Source organism: Lytechinus variegatus, chromosome 4 (genome assembly GCF_018143015.1).
Source record: "Lytechinus variegatus isolate NC3 chromosome 4, Lvar_3.0, whole genome shotgun sequence".
Classification (NCBI taxonomy): Eukaryota; Metazoa; Echinodermata; class Echinoidea; order Temnopleuroida; family Toxopneustidae; genus Lytechinus; species Lytechinus variegatus.
The window spans coordinates 6507604-6524971 of NC_054743.1; the positions used below are offsets into that span (position 1 = coordinate 6507604).

A 17368-nucleotide genomic window follows, 5' to 3' on the forward strand; every position below is an offset into this window, starting at 1 on the left:
CTCATCTTGTCAAAGTTATCAGAAAAATTTCTCTATCAATCAACAATTCAAACTATTAATCTATCATTCATTCAATCAATCAATACACACAATCAATCAATCAATCATTCAATCAATCAATCGATTCATCAATAAAATAAAATAAAATTTTGAAAAAAGTCAGTATTAAATAATTCAATTACTGTACTATGAACCCAATCAATGAATCAATCATCCAAGTGACCCAACCAATCATTCATTTGTTCAATCAATTAACCCTTTGCGCGCTGATGCTGCAATTTTGCACACTTGTACAACTAAATTCAACAGTCGTAATAATTAGTTTTCTCCCCTACCTTCAAATTCGATAAGCTAATAAAAGGCAGTTCTTGGATGACATCTACATGTATATAATAATAATAAGCAGCAATGGTGCAATATGTATTAAAGAACAAGACATGGAAACAATTGTCATTATTATCCCCCCCATAACTTAATTCAGCATGCAAAGAGTTAATCAATCACTCAATCAATTTAATAGTCAATCAATCATTCAATAATTTCAGTAATCAACCAACCAACCAATCATCAAAGCAGGATAGCTCACCTTGACAAAATTATCAGGAAACATTCCTCTTTCAGTATGAAGTACTCCCTCCCACCATCCTCCTTCCATCATATTAATATCCTTGATGATATCACCCTTACGAAGAGTGAGTTCATCTCCGTTAACTGCATCGTAGTCAAACTCCACCACGGCCTCCACTGAAATATGAACAGTTCAACATAAAAATATTTTTTATTGTATTTTATGTATATGAGCATATAGTACCAAACAGGGTGGTCAAAATACTCAAATATCATTCAGGTGTACAGGTGTAGCCAGGATGAAAATTACTTATTTCAAAGGGCTGTTTAAGACTACATGGGCAATACATCATACATGTACCATTTTAATACTTTTCAGGTTACGTTTTTTTTGCTGCATACATTTATACCATACAAAAAGAACTTTCCATGAACAGTTTAATATTTAATAGACTTTCAGACAATTATGCAGGCGTCAGAACTCAGAAGACAAGTGTGCACGATCAAATATTTTGACCAATTACAATGTCAACAAGTAGCAAGATAATAGCAAAGAACTAGACCCAACTTACTACTGGTAGTGGTACATGTATGTTGTCAGCAATAAACTACATATTGTGCGCAACATGTACTGTACATGTATATCAAGCAAGGGGGAGTAGGAAATAGATGGGGGAAAATAACTCTCCTTACCAAACAAAAACATTGATGTATATGGACAATGGGGATTCCCCTATCATTGTGTGTTTGGTATCCTTTTCCACAGCACAATGGCTTCTTAAATTTACAGGTTGGCCTATACAAACCACTAAACAAGGAATATGTGCAAGTATGCATATATATATATATTTAGGCCTATTCTACAGACACTCACTTCACCAACTGATATGTAACTGATAAGTCAGCTATTGAAATGCATCAATAAACAGAAAATGCAAAGAAACCATAAAAAATGTGGAGAAGCACTTCATCCCAGTTTACTTGTAATGTATTCTTTTAAAAAATGTAGAAATACAAGTATGTATTATCAGACACGAGCCAAGTATCAGTGCTGTTCAAAGGCCAACAGACCTGTGTCTTTGAAACACAGCAACCAACTTTTTTCTGACTGGTGCAAAACATACCCTACATGACTACTGTTGATGAAATTAATTCTTATCCCTGGCCAACTGCCAAAGCTTCTTGTAATGATATTAAAAATAGTTTTAGAATTTACTTTGAGGAAACTTTTGTACCAAAATAACCTCTGAGTTGACTCCATGTACTGTATATTAAAAATGTTTTCTCAAGTAATTTTTTAGGTGAATTGCTCAAGTACATATTTATTGCAATGGAATGAGAAAGTTGTCAACGTATTACTTGTTACAATGTAGATAAAGGACATGATAAAAAGGGGAAGAAAAAATTACCAAAAAATTGGTTACTAGGAAATCAGTAAAGAATGCTAAAATAATTGGTACTTATTCATACCCCTTTCATAAACCCAATTATGTGGCTAATAGCAGCATAATTTGGTCGTAAAATCAGAAGAGGACCAGAGTTATCCGCATAATAGCAGCATCGGGACCAGATTTTGACTTTATGAACGCATTTCCAAATAATGCGGATAATTGCCATGGTGCGGTCACAAGGTCACCCTTTTCCAACACAACCACATCAGACAGGGCGTGTGTGGTTGCCATGACGATTATCCTCCTTTTTCAGGACGGGCGCTCGTAAAAATAGTGCAGATTATTTTCGGGGTTTATGAACGCAATTTATATTGAATTATCCGCATTACTCTTAGGCGGCAAATTGGAGGATACATGTAGGTTTATGAAAAGGGTATCAGTATTTAAACTTGGAAATGTGTCCTACATGTATCAGTGAAACACTGTAAGTAATTTTCAATGAGTTATTTGTTACGAGCCAATCAGTTGAAAGCATTTCAGTAACAATCATCAGTAATTGAAACAAAAATGTTCCATGAAATGCTTCCTTAACTTGGTCACTCATTCTGAACTTGTAGCTTCAGGCAATTTGTTGCAGAGCACATTTCACACTGGCTAATACATCCTTTATCTTTCTTAGGAAAGCATTTAAAGAGAGCTGTCTCTGATGTGTTTGAAAGAAAAATAATTAATACATACTGGTATACATGCATGCAGAATTAAAATTGAATGTTAATTGGGTACTGTGGCCTGTGGGGCCGTCTGCACCATCCCAAAGTTTTCAAATTAGCGGGCTATTTCTGATCTGGCAAATTATCCCGATCTGAACAATCTCAAGATTATTTGCGATGGAGACGCAATTATTGCTCTAGTTTGTAGGATTAATCTCGAGATTGCAATCCCAAGTCAACTTGGAATTATTTGCAAAATAGCGCGCTAATTCGCAGGTGCAGACGCACTAGGGATTATTTATTCACGGCGTCAGACCATATAATGCATCGATACCTCGCTCGAGCAGGAATTGCTCTTCTTTGAAATGGTGGAGACGGGGTTTCTTGAATCTCGAGATTAATTGCGAAGAGGGCCGATCGGGCTAAAATCTTGAGATTGGGCAAACTCGGGATGGTGCAGCACCGCCTTGTAGGTGCTCAGGTAATATGGAGAAGACCTGGCAGGAATTAAGACACACACAGAGCAACAAGAGCTCTCCTCAGCTCCACACCAATTAAAAGTGTAATTATGCTACAATATTGTACTCACTATTTAAAAGATATACTTTTTTTTCCGTTTATTTCACAATTTTATTTTTGTTATTATTATTGCTACATAATACATGTACAGTACATGATAATAAAAAGCAAAAAGTACAGTACAGGCAGTATTAGGCCTACATACGTGTATAATGTAGGCACTATAATTTGTCACAACACAATTTTTGCTTTCCAACCTTACAGTGAGAACAATCCCTAATGTCAGAAGAATCTCTGAGATTAGGTTCATCTTAATGGCATCCTCAGGATGTATCATTAAGTTCCGATTTCATAAAACAAATAACCCAAAGAGGGTAAGTTTACAAAACAAAGGGACAAAATGTTTAAAAGTTGATCTTTTAAAACCCACGAAAGTAGTGGAAATATTTATGTCCATGTCTTAAACATGGACCTAAAGATTTCCATTGCTTTCATGAAAGATGTTTTCTAATTTCAACAAATTGCATGGAAACTGGAAAGCCTTGACAAATAACAGTGTAGGATGAGGCATTGCCTATGAATGTTTCAAATAAATAGAGCTTGCACCATTGGCATTCAAATTGCAAAGAGTTGTGGCCAAGAATTCAATAAAGCCAATTGACATTATGTACGTATAAAGCGTGGAGCTGGCTGAAAGCCCCACATGGTTACCACACCTACAGATCTGACATCTTAGAAGGAAATATGATTAATATCCTGGTGAACTGGAAATGAATCTAAACTTGATCAAAATATCTTTTTCTTTCTCTCCTTCCCTAGAGCTCTTCCCCAACTCCTCTTTCTCTCTCTCCCTTCAACCAATCTAGACTATTCATAAATAAAATGAGTTTAAGATTCATAATTTGATAGATCTATCCAATGACAGAGGAACAAGAAAGAATGAAGAGAAGGCAATGGAAGGGAAAAGGGGAAGAGAGACAGAAATGTTTAACAATGTAAGTATAGTCCTGCACAGATGAGCATGGTTTCCAGTTTCCCCCTCGTAATATTCACAAATATGATTTGCATTAAGAACCACACATGTACATGTACATTCCACTGTAAGCAGTGAAACAAGTTTAAAAATTATAGTAGCATGAAGTCTCTGGTGGTGTGGGAATGGCAAATATTACTATCATAAAAGGTACTGGAGTGTACATTGTAGGATTTCTATTTTTTTCCCAAAATAGAGATTTTTATTTGTACATGTAGTTATTAGACTGTTTGAATACAGCAATTTATCAAGTTGATATTGATTTTCCAGGGCGACTTTCTTTTCTGTTGATTTCTGGGCAAAAAAAGACAAATTATACAATCCTCCAAACATGATGTACATGTACATGTAGTATCTTATAAAGCTGCTTTCAACACATAAATTGTGGTTATTGTAGGAGACTTGAATATGCACAGACGCTTTTGACAAGGAGAGAATTTGAACAAGACAGAAATGGGAGAGTAAAGTGAGCAGCAACTCATGAGCGAATCAGATTGTGGTCTGAGTGAGATATTTCTAGCTTTAGTAACAGGTAGAACCCTGCTATGTACGTCAATCATCGAGAGGAACTCATTATCTTCCTCTTGGCCTGTATTAAAGGATCAAGAGTCTTTGAAACCGCCAACACAAATATAGTAGGGAAAAGACATCTATAAACTTCCTTATAATGCAGGATATTAAAAAACACTATTAAAAAAAAAGTATTGATCTGATAATCCTTGTTATTCCTGAAATTTTTTCACTTTGTTGATAGATCATAGACAATTAAGAAACATTATATGATTTTCTTTAATAAAATCCTTCTACCCCCCACCCCCCCCAAAAAAAAAAAAGGGAAAAGGATTTCCTCATACATGTACATGTAATTGGCTGATTGTGATATTCAAATTGTAGCTTTTGAACGTAAAGAGTACATGTAATGTACATTGAGATTTCTTAAAAGCGCCAGTCGATGAAATTGTGATCATTATCATGTGGTCTAATTTTAGCATTTTGTACTATCACCATCATCATCGTACACCCATACATGTATATCCGATCATAATCATCGACTATTACTGATATTGTAAGCAGTATCATCATTATAATCATCATTTCCATAAAAATATTTAGGAACATTAAACACCATACACATGTATATAATGAAAAAGAAATTATTAAAGGAGAATGAAACCTTTGGAACAAGATAGCCTGTGTGTAAAACAGAAAAATCAAAGAAGCAGATCAAGGAAAGTTTGAGAAAAATTGGACAAATAATGAGAAAGTTTTGGGCATTTGAATACTGCGATCACTAATGCTATGGAGATCCTCAAATTGGCAATGCGACAAAGATGTGTGATGTCACTTGTGGACAACTCTCCCCATTACATTTGCATGTATATTTCACTTCAATTGCCTCTTTTATTACATAGATAACGTGTTCTTTCTATAGGAGGGCATGTAATATGTTTTTTTTTAAGAATACATCATGGAAAAAAAGTGTTTGTAGCACCATAAAGAAAAAGCAAAAAGAGACATTTTGAGGGTATTTTATAGTCCATCAAAGGGAAAGTTGTTCACATGTGACATCACACATCTACATGTATGTCGCATTGCCAATAGGAGGATCACCATAGCATTACTGATTGCAATATAAATGCTCATGACTTTCTCATTATTTGTCTGATTATTCTCAAACTTTCTTTGTTCTTATTCTTTGATTTTTGTTTAGACACAAGCCTACATGTACTTGTTCCAAAGGATTCATTCCCCTTAAGTAAAGTATCCAATAAACTACAAACATGTGCATGTTGTATTGTACAAATCCTGCATGTCTACACCACAGTAGTATGTAATTCTGTAGGGATCCCATGCCCTTTAATGTGATCCAGTAAAGATTAAATGTGATCTGATGATGAAAGACTAGAAGGGACAACCTAATCTTTGGGATTCTCAAATGAATTATTTCCAGGCCAACTCAATACTAAAAATATCACAGGGAAATTAATATCATTCTCATATTATGTGTATTCTACACCCAAAAGAGTCTCAATCGGTTACACAGTGTAAGACAGAGAGTTGCAAAAATTTTACTGAACAAAAAAAAATTGAAAAAAATTCTGATCTTTTCTCTCGTACATGTTTTTTAAACAAACATGATTTTGATTGATCAAAGAGTTAACGTAGAAATAGAGTAACTTAGTTTACTATTTCTTCGCCTTTCACAATTTCATTTCGAGAGGTCGAATGTTCAAGCCCTGGCTGCATCAGACAAAAAAAGATGTTAAAAGAGGGAGTTGCTGCTACCTTGTTGGGCATTCAAAGATTTACATGTAAGAGAAAAAGCAACGTCGATCTGGGACTGCACAGTGGCTGCCAGGCCCAAGAAACATTGGGCAAAGTGAATTTTCAGAATACTGAATACTGATTTCAGAATTCTATTTCGAACCATAATCAAGTAGAGCGCCTCTGGCAGTCTCACCTGCATCACGTGATTCAATATACAATGTAGCAGCAGTGCTGACTTTGAAAATTACTATAAAATAATCATTCACAAAAAACACCATTCATGTAATGATACAATACTATAAATGACATTTGACCTTGATCATGCGACCTACATGTGACTTGTCAGTGATACTTGATTACATGTACCCCTATATCCACATTTAATATTATGACAACCTAATAATTACCTCCATAATGGCCAAAGTTCATTGACCTTAAATATCCTTTGACTTTGGTCATGTGACCTGAAACTCTCATGAGACGTTCAGTGATACTTGATTACATTTATGTCCAAGTTTTATGAACTAGATCAATTAATGTTGTAACCCGCTTCCATTGCGGTACGGGTGAACCTGCCGGTATGCTCCCAATCGCAGGTTGCGGGCCGGGCCGAGTTCATTCTCAAACCCGCAGACCGTCATACGAAAAAAAGGGAAAAGTAACGACACATAATAAATACATTAACAATGAAAAATACATCAAGTTGCTCTTTCGAAGGAGTGCCAGTGCAGCACAGTCAATGGGTGCCCTTGTGCACGTTTGTATTAGTTTACAAAGAATTGGAAGAAATACAAAAACAGAAGAAAAATTGACTGTATCATTATCCAGGTATTTATTTCAATTTTGATTACTTTATAGACGAGGTCCCATAGAATTGACTATTGTAATTATGATTGTTGTGAGTCGCCGTGTCGACCGACCTGGACTGAAAAACAACATTGCCGATCTTTGCTGGGCAGCCTGGGCTATTTAGCGCGCGCTGAGCTGCGGCTCCGATCCGAGGAGATAATTGCGTAATGCTTTCAATTTTGAGATCAGAGCAGACCCATTTCATGGTACAAAGTCACCAAAAAAACATTTTCCCTCCGGAATAAAAGGCGAATTTGAAAATTGTAAGTAAATTCACTCTAGGCTAGGTTTAAGTAGTTGGCATATATTTTCCTGATTTGAGCCTGTATAGTGTGGGGATTGCAGAAATAATATTTTTCATTTTTCAAAAATAAATTGACTTGCGGGTTAAAGCCCGATGGGTCAGCGGGTCCAGCTTGCAAATTATTGGATTATACTGGGCGGTACGGTTCGGGTTTTCACTTGCGGGTTACAACATTAAGATCAATACACTTTCAAAGTTATGATGGTTTTTCAATAAATAACCCCAAAATTGCCAAAGTTCATTAACCTAGGACGTCGTTCATGTGACCTGAAACTCGTACAGGATGTTCAGTGATACTTACTCTTACATGTACATGTCCAAGTTTATGAACTACATGTAGACCAATAAGAGTTACATGTATGATGGTAATTCAACAAATACCCCTAACATGGCCAAAGTTCATTGACCTTAAATGACCTTTGACCTCGGCCATGTGACCTGAAACTAGCACAGGGTGTTCAGTGAGTCCTGATTACTTTTATGTCCAAGTTTTATGAATCAGATCAATAAACTTTCAAAGTTATTATGGTAATTCAACAAATACCCCCACATGGTCAAAGTTCTTTGACCTTTGACCTTAGTCATGTGACCTGACACTCACACAGGATGTTCAGTGATACTTGATCACTCTTATGTCTAAGTTTTATGAATTAGACCAATACACTTTATGCTGGTAATTCAACAAATACCCCAAACATGGCCAAAGTTCATTGACCTTTATGACCTTTGACCTTGGTCATGTGACCTGAAACTTGCACAGGATGTTCATTGAGACCTGATTACTCTTATATCCAAGTTTCATGAATCAGATTCATAAACTTTGAAAGTTATGATGGTGGGCAAGTCCAAGAAAAGTCACCCTAGAAGGCAAAATTTTATCTTTGGTGGTGTAAGAAAGCCCAAATGTTGAACTTTTAATTTTCATTAAGAAAAATGTGATGATATGCAAATTTATGGTAATTTGGTGCACCTAATTTGCATAATTGGTAAAATGGGCGTTACATTTGGGACAATTATAAAAATTCATCAAAAATCAAAACAAAACTTGTGAGATTGAGTCATAGATGGGACATAGACCCCCTAACATCTTCTTACATTTTGGGGGAAAAAAAGTGGTGTCACCTAAAATATGCAAATTAAGTCTTGTCCAAGGATGGAATGTCCCATACATGTACGTAACATTTTGAGGATGTTTTTTGAAGTTATTTCTCATAATATAATACTTGTATTGTTGCATCTCTGGGAAGTTCTAATTTATCAAGTATGAAGATGTTATACTACAAAAAGTTTCAAAAATATAGTTAACTTTTTAATTAAAAGCTAATTAAAAAATTGTTACGTATGGAACAACATGTTTACGTATGGGAAATTAACACACGATGTCAATGGGGATGTTCGTATACAAAGTGAATGGAGAAAGACAAATTTCAAGAGTGCTCTAAAAACTGATTATTTACATTTTCATTAGTTTCTATAGACCGATTTATTATGAATACTGATTAATGAAAAAAATTGAAAAATAAGAAAAAATAAAAAACAATAGAAATACATGAAAAACAAGACAACAAATTGTTGAAATGGCTAATTTCCTTTCCAGTCATATCAAATGTCTCAATAGAACATTCTAAAAGAATAAAACTCTTTTATTATTTCCATATTTTAAAATATCTAAATATATTCTAAATTATGGGGATTATTGCGTACGTTCTCTATCCTTTGGGGACAAAATGTCTCATACGTAACATGTCATTAATTTGTTTAATTAGAGTCTGTAATTAGAGGGTTTGTGATTATGACATAAAACCTGCCGTAGATATACTAGGGCGGTGTGACTTTTATCACACTAAGTAACAAGTTGTCAAATGAAACACTTTCAGAGAATTCTCAAGTTGAAGAAAATATTTTAAAATTTGTCTTTTTTTCTGCATCCCATATGTAATGGCACATCTTTTCACTCTAAAAGGTCAAGGCCACATCTTACCATTTTTTGCATGATTATTCTTCTCCTAGATATCTACCATCATGAGGGTATTCAATCTCATTTAACGCTTGTTCAATCTTTGACCATGATCATGTGAACTGAAACTCGCACAGGATGTTCAGTGAATACTTGATTACTCTTATGTCCAAGTTTTATGAACTAGATCAATAAACTTTCAAAGTTATGATGGTAATTCAACAGATACACCCAACTTGGCCAAAGTTCAATGACCCTAAATGACCTTTGACCTTTATCGTGTGACTTGAAACTCTGGCAGGATGTTCAGTAATACTTGATTAACCTTATGTCCAAGTTTCATGAATTAGGTCCATATATTTTCTATTGCTGATGTGGTTTACGGTACACCATGTGGAGTGTTATAGAAACAGTGGATAGAAGAGAAGAAATGGATAGGCGAGAAAGTGGAGATTTGAGAGTAGAGTATTCTTTCTTGAAAGTAGTCCTGAAAAGGACTGTAAATGTTGAGTGAGGAAGGAATGTTGAGCTTGAGTAGTAGAGCTGATAAGGAGATACTGGCTTGAGTTGGCGAGTAGAGATGATGAGTAGTAGAGAGACTCGACGTTTCGGACAGGTTGACTATCCGTCTTCAGGAGTGAGTGTTCACTCGGCGTGTGGCGGTACTAGTGGCGTGCGTGCGGACCTAGGGGAAAGCGCTAGGCCGGCGGTCACGGCGGCTGACGGTCTGTGCGTGGGTCAGCGGTTTGGCGGGAAACGAGTGGGCGTGGTATGCGGACGCGGTGAGTAGACGGCGGGGAGACTTACGACGGCGTGTGTGTGTGTCGGCGGCGTAGTAGGTACATCAGTGGTGGTGTTCTGTTGAGTGTTGGTCGGCGGACTCGTCGGGTAGGCTTCGGCGGGAGTGAGTGGGTGGCCTGGTGTACGGATGAGGTGTTGGGTCTTCAGCGGAGGTTGTAGCGAGGTGTCGGTGGCAGCGGTGTGTGCGTCGGCGAAGTCGTTGGTTGAGTTGGTGATGCAATTGGACTGCTGTGTTGGGTAGGAGGGCTTGGTGGGGTGACAGTGGACGGCGGGTTGCTTGTGGATTGGTTGGAAGTTGGGTGGTGACGTAGGATTGGGTGCCAGATGCTGTTAATGTGGAGGCCAGGGTCTTGAGGCACGGTGTTGTGTTGATGTATCTCAATGGCTTCCCTGACCCTTCTGGTATTCCGTGCCGGATGTTGGTGATTCGGGGGCTGTTGTCCCAGTCTATGCGGTGATTTTCTTGTTGTGCCTGCTTGACGATGGCAGATCGGTCCCAGTCACTGCGTCGATGGTGGGTCTTGTGTTCTTTGAGTCTGGTGTCAAAGTCTCGGCCGGTTTCTCCAGTGTAGACTTTGCCGCAGTCGCAGGAGATCTTGTAGATGCCTGGTTGCTTGTTGGATGGGTGCTTGTCCTTGTGAGAGTGAAGGATGGAGTGTAGCTTGCGAGAGGATTGGTGTCTGACGAGGATGTTGGCAGAGTGAAGGATGCGTTGTAGTCAATGTGAAGTCTTGCCGATATAGGGAAGTACTATGGTGGCAATGGGCTTGGTTTCGGATGGGTTTTCGGTGCTGTTGGTGCTGGGTTGGTGGCTGGACGGTTGAGTGTTGATCCCTCTTCTGGGGTAATGGTTGATGGTGGTGAGTGCATTGGTCACGTGCTTGAGTTCCTGTTGTAAGTGTGCCTTGTCGCTGAGTTGGTGGGCTCGTCTGATGAGAGTGTCGGCGACTGATTGGTGGACGGATAGGTGGTGGTGTTAGCGGAAATTGAGGTAGCGGTCTGTGTGGGTGCGTTTTCGGTACACCTAGTGAGATGGGAATCCAGACGGTGTCTTAGTGATGAAAACGTCTAGAAACGGAATCGAGTTGTCGCGTTGGGTCTCCATGGTGAACTTGATGCTGGGGTGCTGGTGGTTGAGAAACTGGTGGAGGTCGGGTGTGCTGTGCGGCCAGATGACAAATTTGTCGTCGACGTAGCGGAGCCAGAGTGAAGGAGGTTTTTCCGCAGTCTTGAGTGCTTGGTGCTCGAAATGTTCTATGAAGATGTTAGCGATGATATATTTTCTAAGTTTCTAAGTTATCTTAACCTAAGGTTAAGATTTTGATGTTGATTCCCCCAACATGGTTGAAGTTCATTGACCCTAAATGACTTTTGACCTTGGTCATGTGACCTGAAAAAACTACATGTGTACATGTACGTCCACATACTTTCTAAGTTACGGTATGCTGTCATTTCAAAAACTTAATCTTCATTAGGATTTGGTGATGACGCCGCCGCCGTCGGAAAAACGGCGCCTATAGTCTCACTCTCCCCTCCTCCTGAAGTTTAAGGGGTACTGTATGTGTACCCCCCCCTCCGCTTCCACCGCCTGTGACAACAATAATAACTAGTGTAAAAAAAGTGAACAAAATATTGAGTAAAAGACTAGTCGCTGGATCACGGAGCTTCCTAATATTATGCTTCACCGGAAACAGGTAGAAGTTTATTTGATGGAAGTACGTTGACGATTTGACTTTGGGAGAAATAGTTAAATGTAACAGAAATTGTTTCCAAAGCATCACGTAGGTTGTACACCCTCTGTATTCTAAGGAGATCGAAGGCAAGTTTGGCTCATATGGTGACTGTATACACAATGTATATTAGGCCCATTCTCGAATATGCTTCCCCTGTCACACCTGGCACACTTCTATCACAATCAAAGAATCTGATAGACTGGAATTTGTTCAAAAGCGGGCACTCAAAATAATTGTAGGATATGACATTCGTTACTCTGATGCTCTGGTAATGAGCAAATTCACCTCACTATCTTCCAGAAGGGATTCCCTTTTGTTAAATTTTGGACAGAAATTTATGAACTCTGATCATCATAAACACCTACTTCCAACACCAAGGTCCTGTACTAGACAATTACGCAACATGACTGGTTTCCCCACAATCAAATGCAATACTGAAAGATATCGTAAATCCACCATTCCTCACATTACACACATACATGTATTAAAGTAGTTTTCTGTACTTTGGAATATACATAGCCATTCCGTTTGTCACCATGTCAGCCTACATTCCTTCTGTCTCTTTTCTTTTTAGTGTTGTTATAATTACGTTAACTTACTTTTTTTCTTATTTTCTTTCTCCCTCTCTTGGCTTTGTTCTCCCTCTTTCCTCTCTCTATCCCTTTCTATAGTTCTATTCTCTTTCCACCTTTGAGTGCTTTCCCTTATACTTTTCTCAATTCAATTCCTTCTCTTTCTTTTTTTTAAACCCATAATGGGCATTTATTATATACATGTTCAATTACATAATTCAATTACATAATTGAACATTCAAAGTCACATCACATGTTTACATATTTCTTTTTCAAATAAATATTCCAAATTAAATTCTCGACAATCTTTTCCTGTTTTGTTTCTTATAAGTATACATTTGTAGATGCACCAAAAAGCAATTGTAAGAAATGAATCTAGTCCGGTTTCTTTGTGGGCTTTAAGTAAATGCAATTCTATTATTTGAAGGTCAACATTGTATTCCAACTTTATAGCTACTGTTGTCAAATAAGAAAAGAATCTCTTATTTAGTTTACACTCAACGAAAGCATACATTATCTTCGTCCACGTAACAATGCGGGCATCTCCCATCTGTTATAACATTCCATTTAAACAAATTCTTTCTTACAGGCAATAAATCATATATAACCTTAAAATTGAATTCTTTCAGTTTATTGTCTTTACAGTGACACAAGTTTCTTTTAAGTTTTTTTCCAATCTAATGGTGACCCAATTATCTTTTCCCAATACAAACAGCATCTGTTAGTGCTCGACGAATGTAAGGATACATGTAATAGTCTATAGAATTATTTACCTGAAATATCATGAATATCTTTAATTTGATTATTTTGGGAAACTCTAATGAAGGTTTATTATTGCGGTGGGTACAAGGTGTTGTATTATCATTTATCCAGATTTTCTCCTTTCTTTACAAATTACATCCCTTTTTACTTTTCTATCGATTTTTTGTAGTATAAGCCTACATATATGGAAAATTTGAAATGATCAGTTATTGTCTTGCTAAAATGTATCATACTAATTGTTCTCATGTTGAATGTATACATAGGCTTATATATATAATAGAAATAGTCTGCTTCGGCATATGGAATAAAATAATCATAGAAGGTATAGTAAATGCCGTAGAAATAAAATCATAGATTTTAAAAGGAGCATAGCTCTCAAAAATGAAAGGTAAAGTCACACTCTTCGTCAGTGCCCATGATGTGGCAAAAATGGGCACTGACGAAGAGTGTGACTTTACCTTTCATTTTTGAGAGCTATGCTCCTTTTAAAATCTATGATTTTATTTCTACGGCATTTACTATACCTTCTATGATTATATATATATAATTTGTTTTGTATCCCATATACATGTAGATAGTCTTTATGTAGTGTCAATCATAATTGACAATGTTTTGTATTCTTTGCTCTTCATGTCACTCCCCTCTTCTTCACCACTTGCTCTTGATTTCTTTGTCTTTTGCTTGGCGACAGCATGCAAATCGCGCGATTTGCGTGCTGTCGCCAAGCGGAAGACAAAGAACTCAAGATGGCAACGTTAGGCCCCCATCTCACTAGGATGGCGATCATGGCGACCATGGCGATCTGTCTAAATCCCGCAAAGCGTAGCAGAATCGTCCTCGAATTCTATTTTTAGCCTGCGAGGCGATTGCACTACAACTTCACTGCGACGGACCTGCGCTGAAGGCGATGGTAATACGCTGGTAGTACGACGCTGCCACTCTCTTGCCACGATTTGAGGCAGATGTGATGCGCTGCTTCTGCGATCAAAGCGACCGTACAACGAGGCCCATACGCTAATTAGGACCTCGGTACGGTGGTGCTACGAATGGAACGATTGTGTTACGTTCATGATGGGCTCTTGAAACGATTTCAAGCAATCGGCATATTGATCGCGGCACATGAGACATTTTTCAGTCGATTGCCAACCTCCGACCAAGATGGATGTCCAGAATTTGGTTGGACTTATACATCTTAACATTATACAACAACTTCAGTTAGAAGTTGAATACGAGGACCTGATACGAGGACAGTAGAAGGAGGAGGCCAAAAAGATACTGGGTCCGATCCTGGCTGTCACTTAAGTCATAATATTCAATATATATTAAAATTTCACTCAAAAGATGTCGATGAGCCTAATAGTTAATATGAGGGATGCATCCAGAAATTCATAAAAGAGCATAAAAATGTTTTATATTTTGTTAATTTTTTTCCCAAAAAGTTTGTCACTCAAAATTGTTAGGTAAATTCCTTTCAAATTTGCTTTCAAGAAGTAGTCTACTGATGTGAGAGCACTCATTAGGGGAGGGGGGGGGCACAATGCCAGAATCCCCATAAAGTGTGCTTTCCCAATCAATACATTAGTGATCGAATCATTAAAATTTTAATATTGTTTACTGTCACTGTAGTTAGAATTCATTCTATTTTTAAAACATATTCAATTTATATATTTTTGCGGAGGTAACCCATTTCGTCATCAAGACATGCGAGCGTCTTTTTTTTCTCTCTTTCAAGCTGGCTCAGCAGTTAGATTTTCATCCTCCTACTATACCTCCTCCTCCTCCTCCTCTTCCTCCTCCTCCTCTACCACCACCATAACCTCTTGTTCGCTCCCTCTTGGACCGCCGGCATAACAGATTGGGCAGCTTCCCTTTTTGGTCCTTTTTCTGGGAAGTATATTTGAAAACGTTGTGGTGTCGCCTCGTAATCTGTTGAAAATGTGATAATCTGCTACCATCGGCACGTTGTTTCATAGCAGCGCAGACGGTCGCTGCTCAATCGCTGGCCAGTCATCAGCGGCGCAGCAAAAGCGCAACGCGAATGCCTGCAGCGGGCTGAGAACGTGTGCCACATGCCACCCAAAGGGAAAGCGTCGTGGTGGAAACGGTGTGAAGCGTGTCGAGCGCAAGGCAGTCGCCTCGTAAACGGAAGCAGCGTAGCAGAATTGTCTTGGGAACGGGCCTGAAAAACACGGGCGATTGGTGCCGCTTTTAATGCGCTTCTACTACGCTTTGTGCGTTGGAGCTTCGTTACAGCTACGAATATGTCGTTTGTAATACGCTCTTGACTCGATTATGATGCGCTTTAGCACCTCCGCGATCTCGCTACGTAAGTTTTGAACATGTTCAAAATTTTGTGGCGACCAGGAAGATGGTGGCGATCCTTGCCGCTTCAGAAAAGATCAAGGTACGACGGAGAAGATTGAAAAGATCAAGCCACGTTCAAGCTACGATATACCACGCTTTGTCGATTTTTGACGATCGCAGCGGAATCGCCATCTAGTGAGATGGGGGTATTAAATGCGGCCGTAAGCTCTTCCCATCTTTTCATAACAAATTTCTCGTATTTTTAATGAATTCTTTTTATAAAATGAAATCAATACAGCAGAAATGATGGAAATTAAGTTGAACCCCATGCACATGTTTTAGGGCTAGATCTTCATGATCTTTAGAGGGAAAGTAGAAATCTCTGGGGCAAAACTAAGTTTCACTTTACTTTAGTTTCAAAAGCTTCGGTCTCTGTTTTGTTGGTTGTTCAGCTGAACTTCGTTGGCTTCACTCACCAAATACAGAGACCGAAGTTCTAGCGCGATCTGTACAGGGGACTCAATGGCCATATGTTTATGTACTTAAGATCGGATAAAACGGGGAAGTGAATTTGCGCGACAGCCGAGGTAAGTCACTGTTTTTGTTCCTTTTAACTTCATTTCTCTCCGTTTTTTGGCAATTGATGCCAAGAGGGAATATAAATTTGCACTCTGGACGTCTGGTCACTATAATTTTCGAAATTTTTATTCATTAAAGACAAAAATTGAAAAGCCCCGACGGGGGGATTTTGCATTGCAAGTCCCCTAATGGTGGCTGCACGATAGCGAGCCGTCTGTGTACGAGGAGAAATAAAAAAAAAAATGTTAAAAAACTCCTCGAAACAGACGGCTGCCAGCTGTCTAGTTTTGTACCCGTACGTGGCCGTGGGTGAATATAGCTTGGGATCCCAGGCGTCAGTGGGGAGTAACCCTAAGTAGAGTAGATGACTTTTACTCCCCAGACGCCTCCAGGCTAGGCCAGGGCCCAGGCCCTAGGCTACACCCTGACTTACTGGCCTAACCGGGATCGCACAGCCACAGGCCACAGCGAGTCCCTGGCCCTTGCCCATAGCCAACGCGCCAGACAACCCCGGAAGTCAACGGGGTCTTCAGCTGGGTGACGAGGCCGGAGCCGAGCCCGCGATCACATATTAAACCTAATTTATTTCATTAGCCATTATATTATAACTAAAAAACAGTACATCGATAGCATTATAATTACGTTTGAAAACTTCACACTCACCCATCTTGGTATGTTATGCTCTAATCACATCAAGTCCAAAAGGGTGAACTTCTACGCACAATTATCCGGGGAAATGTTGTGATTACATGTAAAGCTAGGACCTGCCTATTTCGGCTCACTCACTTATCAAACTGAAATTATCGATTGATAAAACCTAAATAGGATATAATAATGCTTTTATATTCATTTAAATTTCAAAATTATCTATTATTTATTTTTTAATGATGACTTACTTAATAATGGCCAATATGCCTCCTTTTTTTCATTTAAAAAAATTTCTAATCGACTATTTGCAAAACTAGTCTAGCTTCCAGACATAAATAAAAAAAATCACCATCGATCGAAATCAGGGCCGA

General features: G+C 38.3%; 1 protein-coding gene across 4 annotated transcripts in view; it reads right to left on the minus strand.

The window, feature by feature from the left end:
• Positions 1-17144, minus strand: part of LOC121413258 (SH3 domain-containing kinase-binding protein 1-like) — a 61727-nt gene extending 44583 nt beyond the window's left edge. For 3 of the 4 annotated variants that reach the window (XM_041606018.1, XM_041606017.1, XM_041606015.1), the window contains exons 1-2: positions 17013-17144; positions 587-744 (exon numbers count right to left, since the gene is read on the minus strand). In XM_041606018.1, the coding sequence (XP_041461952.1) occupies positions 587-744; positions 17013-17016 (162 nt within the window). In that variant the 5' untranslated portion in view covers positions 17017-17144. Of the gene's footprint in view, positions 1-586; positions 745-1139; positions 1215-17012 lie in introns of those variants that run through there. The other variant, XM_041606016.1, reaches the window with a different exon arrangement.
• Between the last annotated feature and the right edge of the window lie 224 nt (positions 17145-17368).